This window comes from Pelobates fuscus, chromosome 7 (genome assembly GCF_036172605.1).
Source record: "Pelobates fuscus isolate aPelFus1 chromosome 7, aPelFus1.pri, whole genome shotgun sequence".
Classification (NCBI taxonomy): domain Eukaryota; kingdom Metazoa; phylum Chordata; class Amphibia; order Anura; family Pelobatidae; genus Pelobates; species Pelobates fuscus.
This window is the reverse complement of record NC_086323.1, coordinates 188,742,893-188,758,772: the sequence shown is the minus strand read 5'-3', so window position 1 is coordinate 188,758,772 and position 15,880 is coordinate 188,742,893. Positions and strand designations below refer to the sequence as shown.

General features: G+C 41.5%; 1 protein-coding gene across 1 annotated transcript in view; it reads left to right on the top strand.

Annotated features, from left to right (window-relative positions):
- Window positions 1-15,880, top strand: part of FIRRM (FIGNL1 interacting regulator of recombination and mitosis) — a 195,049-nt gene that overhangs the window by 111,582 nt on the left and 67,587 nt on the right. Inside the window, exon 12 of the mRNA XM_063426979.1 lies at window positions 491-620. Coding sequence (XP_063283049.1) covers window positions 491-620 — 130 coding nt within the window. The remainder of the gene's footprint in view (window positions 1-490; window positions 621-15,880) is intronic.

Here is a 15,880-nt window from a genome sequence, read left to right as displayed (position 1 = left end):
CCTACCTATGGACGGAGACAGCATGGTGTGTGACGTTATGCCTGCTGGTGGTGCCCTATTTCTTTGCTATCACTCCCGGTTAAGCTAGAGACCTCTAAAAACACAAATGTCAGTATGCAACTCAGAATATGTTCCTTATCTGTCATACCTAGTAACTGACACCTGGTGTAACTTTTGCTGCAACTACTTTACTTTAAACTATAAAATGTGCTATGCCCTGAAATGCCAAACAGTTACTGTTAAATGTTGAATGACAAGTTGTCACTGGCTGTTGTGGCTTTGCTTGCCTCACTGTATTTCGCATGCACAATAAAATAAAGAATATAAAAAAAAAAATAACACATAGGAGAGAATCAGGATATGGACAAAAAAAAAAAAGAGTATTTATTTACATGTACAAACTGTAAACTGCTTGATGTTTTGGACAACTATATTTTGTCAGTAATCTTGTGTAAATTCTATTTTTCTTTTCTCCCCCCTTTCTTTACAGATCTTCCGCCTGAACACTCGTTTCCTCATTGTCTGCTGCTAATCAACCTTATGGACAAACTTCCTTCTCTGCCTGAAGATGTTATCCTCGTGTGGTGCTCAGGGAGCAGGTCTGTGGAGGAATCCAGCAGGTATATTTATATCATTTGCCTCATTAGCTGCTATTGAAATATAAAGTTGTGTCATGTTCTAACATTTAATATACCTACCACATACTAATGTTTGTTCCCTTAAAAAGCTTTCATCATCTAATATTTGACGTAAGCCTCGCTGTGTTATAATTTCTGTGTCTATTTCAAATTTAAGACAACTGTAGCTGAACTTGAAAACTTCTCCAAAGTCTGCTATGCTTCCAGTTTGCCTTCCTTGACCTTAAATTTGATATTCCTAGAATAGCACTAGTTTTTGCTCAGATAAAGCAATTCTTCTGATTAGAGACCCTAAATATATGTATAGGAGGTGCACTGAAAGTGAATATATACTTATATGTATGTATTACAATATTCTACACATTCAGGCAATAATTCTTAGAATATCCCAGAGTGTTTGGGCGCCAAATTGATATAGATTATTTTAAATAAACAAATATGTTTAAATGTCTATCTGTTCCTGTCCAAATCTGAGATGATTAAATTGCGTATACGCAGAAGTAAATTCACACTGACACACGGAGTTCAGGTTAAAAATAACTTCGAGGAAATTTAATGGCATCTGGTAAAAAACAGGCTTGCAAGCCCTTATAAGAGCAAAATTACATCATCATTGAATATCAAGATAACAACAAATAAACATCATTAATTGGTCTATGTATTAAGTGGTAAGTTAAATGCCCTCCCATCTGTATTAGTAATTGGCTTAGGGATTTGAGTGGCTAGTGGGGCATCCTCCCATCATGGGATGTCGTAATTTCTGACAAGGATTCAGTCGCCATTGCTCTTTAGCACGAGGCTCTCTCGATGGGAGAGGGAATCTGGCAGCTAGCCATTTTGAGTACTTGGCACCGTTTTGGGTAGTTAGTGATGTCAGACTCGTGATCAGTTTTAGGGTCCTTTTTTATGAAAGAACATTTCATTAGAGCAGCTTTCTCATGGCCTTGGCTATAAAATACATTGTTGCATGTTACAGGAATTTGATAATTCCGGTGTTAGTCATATTCTTCTAGAAAATACATTCTCTATTCAGTATTCTAAATGCTGTTAGGAAATCTTGTCATGTAATGAAGTTAAAATGGAGAATCTGTCATGAAATGAAGTTAAAATGGAGTTAGTACAACAATTCAATACAGGTTTAATAAAGGTTTTTAATAATTCTACATCAGTCCCCCCTATGAAATGTTAGATTCTAAAAAAGATAAACTTTATTGGTTAGTTCCAGAAGACATGTTAGCCCAAAGGCACAAAACCCTATGAAGTAACGGTTCTTAAAGTCTTCTTAGTTCTTCAGAGGGACATCATAAAATAGACAAGCTTACATTACCATATGGACCTGTGTTATCTGGAGTATAGGCACAACAAGTCATGGTGACAGGTAGTAATTTACATACACCCCCCCTTCTCAGCTAGAATCATGTCTAAGGCCATTCTGTTCTAGAAGGTCATCTGGGATGTGGCCTACAACTGTTCGGCCAAGCCCTGGAGGGCATCTCTGGTGTAGTTGACAAAACGTTGTTGGTTGCAATAGATATAATAAATGCAAATCAAAATATTATTATTATTAGCAGTGACGGTTGGGAAAATGGACTCAAACTTTCCTTTAACTGCGAAATCATCTGGTACCCCCCCCTTGGCACACCTATGGCATCAATATATATATATGTGTCAAACTTCCCTTTAGAGGGGTGCTCCTCTTTGTGTTCTGAAGCATGAATGTGGTGTGTCAAGAGTACCTTGTCATGTGTTATGTGTATGGACATAATAACCTTGGCTAGGGCACATTTGCTTATTCATCATAGTATTAAACCTGTCCCACGCTACATCAGTGTAGGTGGACTCTGATCATTTAGTCAATATTAATATCACCACAAACTCAGGATGGGCAGATAATCCTGAAGAAGCTTGGCGTTTGAATTTCTTTTTAGCTTCACGAGGTCTCCTTTTGGGGTCCTCGGCTTTCCATCGATGGCAGGTGGTCAGGCATTATTATGGCCATCAAACACCTACTTGTTGGTATCTTTTTGTTTTTTAACAAGTCATTTTTCCTTTAGAGTCAAAAGTTTGTCAAAATCAACAAATGTTACTTCCCATGTTGCAGAGAGAGTCTTGAATCTGGAACGGTGAATCCACTGAGTGATCTCTGCAACCTTCACAATGCACTATTGGGTATATGGTCTTGGTTGTCACATTGATGACCGGCTAGGTCATCCTGACAAAATGTCTATTATAACTAGTGCATATTTGACCCGGCAGCTCTTTGGCACCTGGATATAGTCACTTGGATTCTTGAAAGGGATAGTGAGAGTTAGCTAGGTGCCTAGGATTCTCCTCCTCTTCTGCCTGAGCTGTCCTTGGCACAAATGACACAGGATCGGCAGAAACTGATGATTAGAGGAGTAATTCTAGGCGCTTCAGAGTATTTAGAGATCAAAGAGTTCATGAGGGTCTTGGATAGGTATAAAAAAATCCATGGGCCCACTGTCCAGTACATGTTTTTGGGTAAACAGAACTTGAGAGTGTTGGAGTACATCCCGTCTTCAAGGGTTGCCCCTTTCTGTTTTCCAGCTTTATATTTCTTCAGGGTCAGCAGCTGCTTGTCATTCTTCAGAAGCTTGAGATCTGTGGATAGGATCTACATGGTGAGTATAGAAGTTTCTTCAGCGGACACCCTTCTGTCCACTTCCCTTGGTGCACTTGTGGCTTGGTTGGCAGCTTGGTCAGCTGAGTGGTGCTTCTTGTCTTCCAGATTGATCCAAAATCATGTGCCGCACCCAGGGCATATCTTGAGTGTAGGTATTGGCATGTCTTTCTTCAGGCATTTTGTATGCCACTGAGAAGGCTGTCAATTCAGCGTCTTGAGCAGATGTGGGTGAGGAAAGTGAAGATGCTTGACGTACCTGATCTTCTGTATCAACAGCAAATCCAGTATGGTACCTTTCCTCTTTATCCGCAAACAGTGGAGTCAGGATCTGGTAAAGCTACTGCATGCTCTGTTGAGAGGTGTCTTGTTTCTTCTTTCATCTGTTCAAAGCAACCATGAGGAACAGTAGAAGAGGTTTCCTCACCTATTTCTGTGTGAGATTGGGGGTATTTGTCTTTCTATTTACAGTTCTCTTGCTGACCCCCCTCTGTAGAGAGCTGATATTGATCTTTTAGTGTTTCAAGTTTTTTTGTTCTAATGAGTCAGGTTCCTTTCATGAGATGTCTGGGGACTTAGTGAAGAAAACATGAGGGACAGCCACCTCCCAGTGATGATACAGGTGTCTTACTTCCATGGGTATCTGGGTCAGGACCGCACTATTTCATTGGAAGTGCCCAAAACAGGTCTTTTATGATGAAGTGCACTTCCACCAGTCTGAATAATTTTTCGTTAGTGTGGTATCCCCCCCTGGGAAGTGGCGGAAGAGTGGCCAGAGCAACTTTTCTTCAAAATATAATGTTGTCAAGTAGAGGCAGAGTTGTCTATGGGCGGAGGAAATTGGTAAGGAATAAGAAGGGAGGAAGCATATAAAGGATATAGATATGGTGGTGGGGAGATGGTGGAATGAGTAGTGGATAGAGCGAGAGGGGAAGAAGGTGGAGTAGGAAGGACAGGGGAAGTAGGAAGAGGAGAAGGTGGAGTAGGAGGAGGAGAAGGTGGAGTAGGAGGAGGAGAAGGTGGAGTAGGAGGAGGAGAAGGTGGAGTAGAGAGAGGAGTAGGAGGAGAAGGTGGAGTTGAGGGAGGAGTAGAAAGAGGAGGGAGGAGTAAGAGCAGGAGGAAGGAGTAGGAGGAGGAGTAGAGGAGAAGTAGGAGGAGAGAGGAGAAGGTGGAGGAGTAGAAAGAGGAGGGAGGAGTAAGAGCAGGAGGAAGGAGTCGGAGGAGGAGGAGGTGGAGTAGAGGGAGGAGTAGAAAGAGGAGGGAGGAGTAGGAGGAGGAGTAGAGGAGAAGTAGGAGGAGAGAGGAGAAGGTGGAGTAGAGGGAGGAGTGGAAGGAGTAGGAGGAGGAGAAGATGGAGTAGGAGGAGGAGTAGAGGAGAAGTAGGAGGAGAGAGGATAAGGTGGAGTAGAGGGAGGAGTAGGAGGAGAAAGTGGAGTAGAGGGGACTGTAGATGAAGGGGAGGTATCGGTGGAAGGAGTAAGCGGGGTGGGCAGGTAAGGGAGCAGACAGGTGATGTAGCAGTGGAGGATACATCAAAAATCAAGACTAGGTAGAAATTAGGAGGCAGGTAGGATTCTCTTCTGCTATGGAGGCTGCAAATAGCCCATGTACAACAACTATTAACTGACCCTATGCTTTCCCTAGAGAAAAATAATAAAAGGCTAACATGCTCATCTTGTCTGCACAGGCCTCGAACGCTTCACTCTGTGGGTGCCCCGCAGTGGCTAACCCACTACATCTCCCACACCACCGTGGAGACAGACGCTATCCCTGACTCTCCGTTCTTTATTTTATTTATTTCTAACATCTCAAAATGTAATTCGTACTTATATCACAAATATACATTATCACAATTTTATGTCTCGCAAATGGGATAAAACTTATTCTACTCTTCACTGACAATGTATTTTTTTTTTTTTTTTTTTTTTTTAAACATACAAAATAGACAAATAACATTGTCTTCTGCGAAATAAATGGAAAAGATAATGGAGATTTTGTTAAGCTTTATAAACAGCTATACATTAATTCACCTTTCTTGTTTTCCAGTTTCTGGCTGTTAATGACAATGTAATAGAGCAGCAGGAAATGCTAGCAGAATGCTTGGTTGCATAGGGAGAGGTAATAGCAGTAGAAAGAGGGAAATGCTCTTGCCATTGTACAGAACACTGGTGAGACCTCACTTGGAGTACTGTACACAGTACTGGAGACCCTATCTTCAGAAGGATATTGATACCTTAGAGAGAGTTCAAAGAAGGGCTACTAAACTGGTTCACAGATTGTAGGATAAAACTTACCAGGAAAGGTTAAAGGATCTTAACAGGTATAGCTTGGTGGAAAGACGAGACAGGGGAAATATGATAAAAGCATTTTAAATACATAAAGGGAAACAACACAGTAAAAGTGGAGACTATATTTAAAAGAAGGAAAACTACCACAACAAGAGGACATAGTCTTAAATTAGAGGAACAAAGGTTTAAAAATAATATCAGGAAGTATTACTTTACTGAGAGGGTAGTGGATGCATGGAATAGCCTTCCAACTGGAGTGGTAGAGGTTAACACAGTAAAAGTGTTTAAGCATGCGTGGGATAGGCATAAGGCCAAGCACTTGCTGCTAGTAACAGATCTAGAATCAATACACTATAATGCCCAAAGTCTCAACTTCTATGCATATGCAATAATACAATATCTGGGCTTACAACAAAAAAATTATGTTAGTCAGTCTTTAATTTTGGAGGCAATCATTATCCAATAAAGACAGATTGGAGCACACTCCCCCCTTATCCATTTGTTAATAGTTATGCTTATAATGTTTACTGGTTCTTTTTCAATTAGATCAAAACATTTTGAGACCAATCCTTAATTGTATCACCATTTGTTCAAGAAATCTTTGTTTATTAGAAATTTCTTTTAGTAAATATTCTTTAAGATAACCCTTCTTCCAGCATGTTATCAATTTTTGTACACAAAGTTAAAACACATTTGTTACTTACACGTGAATCGATATATATTCTATCTACATATTAACCATCACTTGTCACAGACACTTTTCTGATATAGGGAAACTAATAGCAGGATTATTATAGTAATTGTAACTTTCTTGTTCATAATATGTGGGAATTAAGGAAAACAGCATGTCTTAAGACAGGATGAGCATGATAGGAGTCAGCCATGGCCAGAAGTGACACGATATATGGGCAGGAGCCAGGACTGATGTCACTTAAGGACAACCTTCTTTTGTTCTAGGGGCCATTTTCTTTTAGGGCGTTTCAGCTTTACACTAAGTTATAGCCTAATAAAATAAATCAGAGAAGCAACATTCTGTTCGGCAAAATGAAATACTAAACTGTGGACAGACTTGACGGATTAAATAAGACAGTTTAAAACATTATACATTTAACAGCCCGTGAAGCTGTCTCTATACTTTGAAATAACATGATGCAAAAATAAACTCACGGAATGCAATCAATCTCCCCCATTATTCACCAGCCATTAATCACTTAACACGTCCAAATATATATAACGCTACAGAATCTGTTGGCGTCATATAAATGGCAACAACAATAACAATATTCAAACCCTAGAAACCTCTCATACGACACATCACTCCTATGTAAATAGCTAAATACACAATTAGAATATTTTCTAGCAAAAAACTTCCACTGCCAACTCAGTATTTTCTGAATAACTCTACGGAAGAAACAAATCTGAATTACACACCTTAGCAATCTCTTCACCCTCTCTATCTTCAACTAGATCACACGCTAGCCAGCCCTTATTGGGCTTTTCTAATCCCTGTCCCATTCCCCCTATAAAAGGCGTCCCAGATATAGAGGAAAGAAGGTTTTAAACAGAGTGTCTACAATGCTGGACTGCCACTTGAGAGGGTGGGTCCCCCCAAGTGCGTCTTCCCAAACCGTAGACTAGTCACTAATTCCGTCTACCGAGGTAGCCACGGATTGGAGCGAGGTGAGAAGTGTGTGACCAATCACTTCTCTCACAAGAGAAATAGGAGTGTAAAGTGTAAATAACACAGGAAGTAGAGTAAAAAGTAAAAGTAAAGTGAAAGTAGAGACAGACAGGAGTTTGAATGACTCCCAATTAAGACAACAATTCAATTGAAATACAGTGCATGCATCACAGTTCAAATAAATTCAACAGTAATCCCTTTCCTTTACTCATGTGGCCAAAGCCACCTCCCTCAACCTCGTAGTGTCCCCGCTCGGAGAACAACTTTCGTAAGTCTCACTACCAGCGGCCAAGGATAACAGCTAACACCGGCCCGAAATCCATATGCCTCCCTCGTTACAGCAGTCCACTAAGTGTGGCCACCACTATCCTCACCCTCGTAGCGCCCCTATGGACCCACCCATAAGTCTCACTACCCCGTGGAGATGGAGACATAGAAACATAGTGTAACGGATCGCCTGGCACCCCGACTGGGTACCTCCGTTAAAGGATGCTCCTAGTGCTTCCTGAGGACTCCAAGCACTCTGGCAGACACCACAATCACCGAATCCGAGAAACCTTTTAAATTCTCCCAAGCATATGAATGCTGTAGACCATTGAATAGGAACCATACGAATAGACTTGTACTCCTAGCAGTCAACTGGAACAGCATGCAATAAATCCTTCCCCCCCAATAATGAGACGACACATCACTTTGAGGGTAAAACAGGAACTCCAGACTGGCTCATCCAGCCTGGCTTTTATTACAAACAAGTACATACAGGACACTCCCAGGGGGAGGATGAAATTAACCAATCACAGGGATGTACCTCCCACACATTTCCTCCCCTTAGATTAGCACTTAATATAATTATACCGTACACCCTTTTCCCCAATTCCTGGATGTACCCCAAATACATATGCTACACCTCCAAAACAGGTATCCCCTGATAGCCCTTATTCAGGGGGACAACATATTCAAGAATCAGGTCATTCGGATGAATGGTTCGGGAGATATGAGGTTCCAAAGATTTGACCGACCGCATGGGTAAAGTATCCGAAAACAGTTCCATGCATTTTGGCCCTGCGGTCGGTCATAAACAAGTGAATGAAACAGACGAATTACTGGTGTTATAGAGACTAAGGGGGATTCGCATGAATCCCCTAGTTCGTACGTTTCTTTCTACCGAACGGCGGGCCGTTCGGTAGTTTCCCCACGAAATCCTGGAAGTCTGGAGGTCTCAGCGGTGTTTGCCTAGTCGAGTGTCCGATTTCAGTTCCAGACACTCGACGGCAAAACACCGATGTTCGGTAGTTTAAGATGGCCGCCGCCACGTGTTTGTTTCCCGAATGGCGGCCACCCAGAGGACAAAGAATACATTACACTGATTGCCAATTACCCGTTTGCAACATTGTTGCAAACGGTAATTGGAGGCACACTTATTCCTGGGTGGTCTGGTTGTTCGGTAGTTTCACTCAATATAATGAATGGAGTGATTCTACCGAACGATCAGATGAATGCTGCATATATCTCACCCAGGTTAACTGCATACAAAAATACATACATGACATTAAAGTATTAAAGGCAGGATTACTGTAATACGCTCCACAGTCTTAAAGGGACAGTAGTCCCAAAAGTCCCAATCTGTTCATAGATGCTTTTAAAAGGGCCGGTAGCAGTAATATACATTATTACATGCCCAAATATAGTTTTTCTAGTAGAATATGTCCAGGGGCCATAGTCGCAGGGCAGGAGGCTAGCAACCAGGCTTCTCCAGTTCACAGTGGCGAAGTTGGTTTCGCCACACATAGAATGTGACGGCAGATAAGAACCATTCAGCCAATCTAGTCTGCCCAGTTTTCTAAATACTTTCATTAGTCCCTGGCCTTATCTTATAGTTAGGATAGCCTTATGCCTATCCCACGCATGCTTAAACTCCTTTACTGTGTTAACCTCTACCACTTCAGCTGGAAGGCTATTCCATGCATCCACTACCCTCTCAGTAAAGTAATACTTCCTGATATTATTTTTAAACCTTTGTCCCTCTAATTTAAGACTATGTCCTCTTGTTGTGGTAGTTTTTCTTCTTTTAAATATAGTCTCCTCCTTTACTGTGTTGATTCCCTTTATGTATTTAAATGTTTCTATCATATCCCCCCTGTCTCGTCTTTCCTCCATGCTATACATGTTAAGATCCTTTAACCTTTCCTGGTAAGTTTTATCCTGCAATCCATGAACCAGTTTAGTAGCCCTTCTTTGAACTCTCTCTAAGGTATCAATATCCTTCTGAAGATAGGGTCTCCAGTACTCCAAGTGAGGTCTCACCAGTGTTCTGTACAATGGCATGAGCACTTCCCTCTTTCTACTGCTAATACCTCTCCCTATACAACCAAGCATTCTGCTAGCATTTCCTGCTGCTCTATTACATTGTCTGCCTACCTTTAAGTCATCAGAAATAATCACCCCTAAATCCCTTTCCTCAGATGTTGAGGTTAGGACTCTATCAAATATTCTGTACTCTGCCCTTGGGTTTTTACGTCCAAGATGCATTATCTTGCACTTATCCACATTAAATGTCAGTTGCCACAACTCGTTGCCACAAATTCGTATCATCCGCAAAAAGACACACCTTACCATCAAGACCTTCTGCAATATTACTAATAAAAATATTAAAGAGAATGGGTCCAAATACAGATCCCTGAGGTACCCCACTGGGGACAAGCCCAAGCTTCGAATATACTCCATTGACTACAACCCTCTGTTGCCTGTCACTCAGCCACTGCCTTACCCATTCAACAATATTGGAATCCAAACTCAATGCCTGCCCGAATCCACGCACCACAGCAATGCAATGCCTGCCCGAAACCACGCACCACAGGCAGCAATGCCTGCCCGAATCCACGCACCACAAATAAAATTGGAATTCCACCAGCCTCAGCGCTCGAAGCTGGAGGGTACCACCTCTCTGCATGCAGAGCTATGTGCACAATGAGGCTAGCTAGGCTATCAAAGTGACACCAGGGGGAATCCCCAGGAAACAGTGAGTCTACACCCCTCCACAGATCCCCCCACCTCTTTTTCCTTACTGCTGCAGCTACCCAGCACCTAAAAGAGGTAAACAGGCAAAGAAGACCCCCAGGAAAACTTCCACAGGTCCACCCCCCTTTTTCCCTACAGCCACAGCCACGTGGCTCCTAAAAGGAGGAAACAGGCAACAGAGGACCCCCAGGCAAACACCCACAGGTCCACCCCCCTTTATCCCAAAAGGGGTAAACAGACAAACAGAGGACCCCCAGGCAAACTACCACAGGTCCACCCCCCCTTATCCCAAAAGGGGTACACAGATAAACACTCTACCCGGGCACTTAAGCTAGAGACAGACCAATGCAAACACACCCAGGCAACAGATAGACTAAATGCAGGTAAACAGGTGGGTAACAAGACACCGGGCAAGATATTACCTGTCTTTGATGTCCTCCCGGGAAGCAGTCACAGACACTTGGACGGGTCAATCAAAGGGGCTGGAACATACCGGCTAGGCTCTGCAGTAGTCTTTACCGTGTATTCAGAGGTGATCAATCTCCGTTCCTTCCCCCCGGATTCCTCCGTCCAACAGCGTCTTCCTTAGGACGGCTTACCGGCCAGAGGCCATAGCCCGGTGCCCCACGTTCTGGGCGCCAAATTGATGTAGATTAATTTAGAAATAAACAAATATGTTTAAATGTCTATCTGTTCCTGTCCAAATCTGAGATGATTAAATTGCGTATACGCAGAAGTAAATTCACACTGACACACGGAGTTCAGGTTAAAAATAACTTCGAGGAAATTTAATGGCATCTGGTAAAAAACAGGCTTGCAAGCCCTTATAAGAGCAAAATTACATCATCATTGAATATCAAGATAACAACAAATAAACATCATTAATTGGTCTATGTATTAAGTGGTAAGTTAAATGCCCTCCCATCTGTATTAGTAATTGGCTTAGGGATTTGAGTGGCTAGTGGGGCATCCTCTCATCATGGGATGTCGTAATTTCTGACAAGGATTCAGTCGCCATTGCTCTTTAGCACGAGGCTCTCTCGATGGGAGGGGAATCTGGCAGCTAGCCATTTTGAGTACTTGGCACCGTTTTGGGTAGTTAGTGATGTCAGACTCGTGATCAGGTTTAGGGTCCTTTTTTATGAAAGAACATTTCATTAGAGCAGCTTTCTCATGGCCTTGGCTATAAAATACATTGTTGCATGTTACAGGAATTTGATAATTCCGGTGTTAGTCATATTCTTCTAGAAAATACATTCTCTATTCAGTATTCTAAATGCTGTTAGGAAATCTTGTCATGTAATGAAGTTAAAATGGAGAATCTGTCATGAAATGAAGTTAAAATGGAGTTAGTACAACAATTCAATACAGGTTTAATAAAGGTTTTTAATAATTCTACATCATCTGTACCGTTATTTTTTGTTTTTTTTTGTTTCTTTTATTGAAGCATATGAGATGGGGTACAGAAATAAAGAGAGGGAAATGCAAAAACGGTTTACAATAAAGGGTTAGTACATCGATAGCTTTGAAAAAATTACATTTCCTGAGTGATGATGCCTCATTTCTTAATTGTGTTAACTTGTCGTGTAACAAAAGCGTGTTGTAGCTAGTGGCTATGCCTATCCTGATAGACTATTAGATAGTAACCTTAGACTATGCAATAAATTAGGCACTTAATAAATAATAACAATTTATGCTTGACATCGCTAGATTGGTTATGGTAGGTAGTTATATCCACATGACTAGGTATATGCTAACTGGGTCATCGCTGTAGACACATAAGTAGATGGAAATCCTACATTTGCATATAAAAGCTGCTCTCAACATTTGCTTATAACAATTGCTTTATCATCTTCACATACAAATCTTGTGAGTTTGCTCTAGTGCATTGCCTATCTAGTCAAGTGGTCTAAAGAATGGTGCAAGATTATGAAGGGTCACAGGCCCGAGTTAGGCACAAGGTTGGTAAGTCAGGCAATGGTCGTCGCTTCAGCGTTATGGGGTAAGTATAATTGTGAACAGGCTGGTCGAGTTATGTTCCTGCCGTATGCCCATCATTGTCAGATCCTCATAGCGGCTGAGCTGAGTAGTGCGGGCTGACCTGGCGTGATGTGTCCCGTTCTGTGTATGTTAAGTCAGTGGCTAGTATGCATGGTGTAAGCATAGTCTGGCCCTCTTGCAAGTTACTTCTGGGTGTTGGATAAAGATTCCTCAGGGTATATCTCCGTGTGGCTAACTCTAGCGATGTCTGTCTGATGGTGTAAGTATGCTGTTAGCGGTCTAACAAGAAATCATAAAAGAAAACACAGTATTCTTGACGTTGGTACTCATCGGATGTAGCCCTGCTGTTTAGTGTCCACGCCAGGCACAGCATGCACGGGCACGACAGTTGCACAGGATTAGGTCGCATCAGTCCATCACAGAAGCAGTGTATACAGTAGTCTGTCCTGACAGAGGCGGATGTCGGTTACCCACATGTTCCAACCCATGACTGTACCTTGTCAGTTCACTTTTCCATGTGTCTTCCCTTCCGGCCTAATTTGTTCGATTCCCCGGTTCCTCTAGCGGGCGCTGTGGGCGTGGGTTGTAACGCCGGATTCCTTGCCGTGGCTTCTCTGCGTCCGAGGGCCACTTGTCTTTGGCCTGAGGCCTTAATAGGTGCTCACGCCCTTTTGTCATTGGACCCATCACCAGGACCGTGGGCCCAGGGTTCCGCCGGATCCCAAGCTTCTCCCTGGGTGTGTATGGCAGGCTGTGGGGGGGTTCCTCCCGGTGAGCGCCCAGCTCAGATGAAGAGTGAGCGGGCCTCTCGGCAGTGGTATCCACGTGTGTGGTGGTTGACGAGCGCCATATGCCAGGGGTATCTCCGGGCGTGTAGACCTTTGCTTGGTAGTGGACCGTTGTCGCTTATTACCCCGTGTGCAAGATCAAGTGGTGGCTGCCGATCGCCTTGTGCTCAAGATTGCAGGTCCTGCGCACATGGTCTCCGCCATCTTGTACGTGGGTCTCGGGTCTGCATGTCAGCGCTTCCACAGTGAGCTGCATAGCTTAGCTTGGCTTGGACCGGGATCACCCCTCCAGTCCAGAGGGGGGGGGAACAGGACCGGTTGATGAATAGATTTCCAGATAATGGTTTGTACTGGCCCCGACTATATTTGTATAATGTTATCATATCCCCTCTCATTCGCCATTTTTCCAAACTGAAGAGATTTAAATTTTTTAACCTTTCTTCATAAATAAAATGCTCCATTCCTTTCATCAATTTTGTAGCTTGTCTCTGCACTTTTTCTAGTGCCATGATATCTTTCTTTAGAACAGGTGCCCAAAATTGCACAGCATATTCAAGGTGTGGTCTTACCAACGATTTATAAAGAGGCAAAATTATATTTTCATCTCGAATTTATGCCCCTATTTATACATGACAAAACCTTACTGGCCTTAGCAACGGCAGATTGACATTGCATATTGCTACCTAATTTGTTGTTTATAACAATCCCCAAATCCTTCTCGTGTGTGGTTATCCCTAGTTCACTACTTTAGGGTGTAAATTGCTTGTGCATTCTTAACCCCGAAGTACATAACTTGGCATTTTTCTACGTTAAATTTCATCTGCCATTTTAGTGCCCAGTCCCCCAATCTATCCAAATCCCTCTGCAGCAAGGAAATATCCTGCTCACATTTTATTACTTTACAAAGTTTTATGTCATCTGCAAACACTGATACATGGCTTTCAATGACCATTTCAAGATCATTTATAAAAATGTTAAATATAAGGGGTCCCAGAACAGAACCCTGATGGACACCACTTAGCACTTTTGTCCAGCTTGAAAATTTACCATTTCTGACAACTCGTTGTACTCTATCCTTAAGCCAATGTTCTACCCAAGAACAAGAATATTCATCTAGACCAATTTCTTTTAGTTTGAAGACTAACCTATTGTGAGGAACCGTATCAAATGCCTTTGCAAAATCCAAGTAGATCACATCCACTGCAACACCCTGATCTATATTTCTACTTACTTCTTCGTAGAATGCAATTAGTTTAGTTTGACATAAGTTTGACCTATGTTTCATAAAACCATGCTGATTATTGCTAATAACACAGTTCTTCCCAATGAATTCCTGAATATTATCCCTTAATAGCCCTTCAAATATTTCCCCAGTTACAAAAGTTAAGCTCACAGGTCTATAATTTCCAGGCAAGGATTTTGAACCCTTTTTAAATATAGGAACAACATCTGCCTTCCTCCACCCTCCGGTACAATACCTGAAACAAAAGAATCTTGAAAAATTAAATACAGAGGTTCACTTATTTCCCCACTTAGCTCCTTAAGTACTCTTGGGTGGATACCGTCAGGCCCCGGAGCTTTATTTACATTAATTTTCTTTAATAGCTGTAACACCTTGTTTCTAGTTATCCAATCACAAGTTATCTGCAAGTTTGTTGCAGCAATCATTTGCATATCTCTTGCCATAGGATCCTCATTAATATATACTGAAGAAAAATAGTTATTTAAAATTTGTGCCTTCTCCTGGTCTTCATTGACTAACAGACCCATCTCTGTTTTTAGTGTACCTACACTTTCATTTTTTTTATTTTTTTTAGAATTAATGTACTTGAACAAAAATTTGGGGTTGGTTTTGCATTCTTTGGCTATCAATTTCTCATTTTCTAGTTTAGCCACTTTAATTGCCTTTTTGCAAGTATTATTGGCTTCCTTATATCTTATATAGGATGCCTCTGATTTGTCCGATTTTAAATGCTTTAAAAGCCCTTTTCTTATTTTTAATCTCTTGTTTTACTTCTCTACGAAGCCACATTGGTTTTAATGTGTTTCTTTTATATTTATTACCCAATGGTACATACTGTGAAATGTACCTTTCTAATATTTGTTTGAATAGTTTCCATTTTTCCTCAGTGTTTTTATCACTAAGGAGTTTATGCCAGTCAATATGTTGTAGAGCTGCCCTAATCTTATTAAGATAAGTTGGCTTTTTTTTTAATTATACGTTTTAATATACCCCACATGCTTTTGCTTTTTTGAGTTTATTTCAAAAGTTACCATATTGTGATCACTATTTCCCAAATGCTCCCCTACTTGAATGTTGGTTAAAAGATTAACATTGTTTGTTATAACGAGATCCAGACAAGCATCCTTTCTAGTTGGTGCTTGTACCACTTGTGACATAAAGGTGTCATTTAACACATTCAAAAACTGGATTCCCCTAGCTGAAGTACTAGTCCCTCTAGCCCAATTTATGTCAGGGTAATTAAAATCTCCAATAATTAACGTGTTACCCCGATTTGCAGCTTTACCAATTTGCTCTAACAGCAGTTCTTCCTCATTAATATTTACATTTGGTGGTTTATAACATATCCCAACCAATAACGTATTTCCCTTTGTTTGCCCCAAGAAGATATCTACCCATAAAGCTTCCACATTTTCCTCGTCACACTCCACATGCCTAAGATTTGACTTTAACTCATGGCTGACATACAAACATACCCCACCACCCTTCTTGTTTTTCTTATCCTTCCTAAATAACGTGTACCCATTTAAGTTAACTGCCCAGTCATGTGTCTCATCCCACCATGTTTCTGTTATGCCTATTA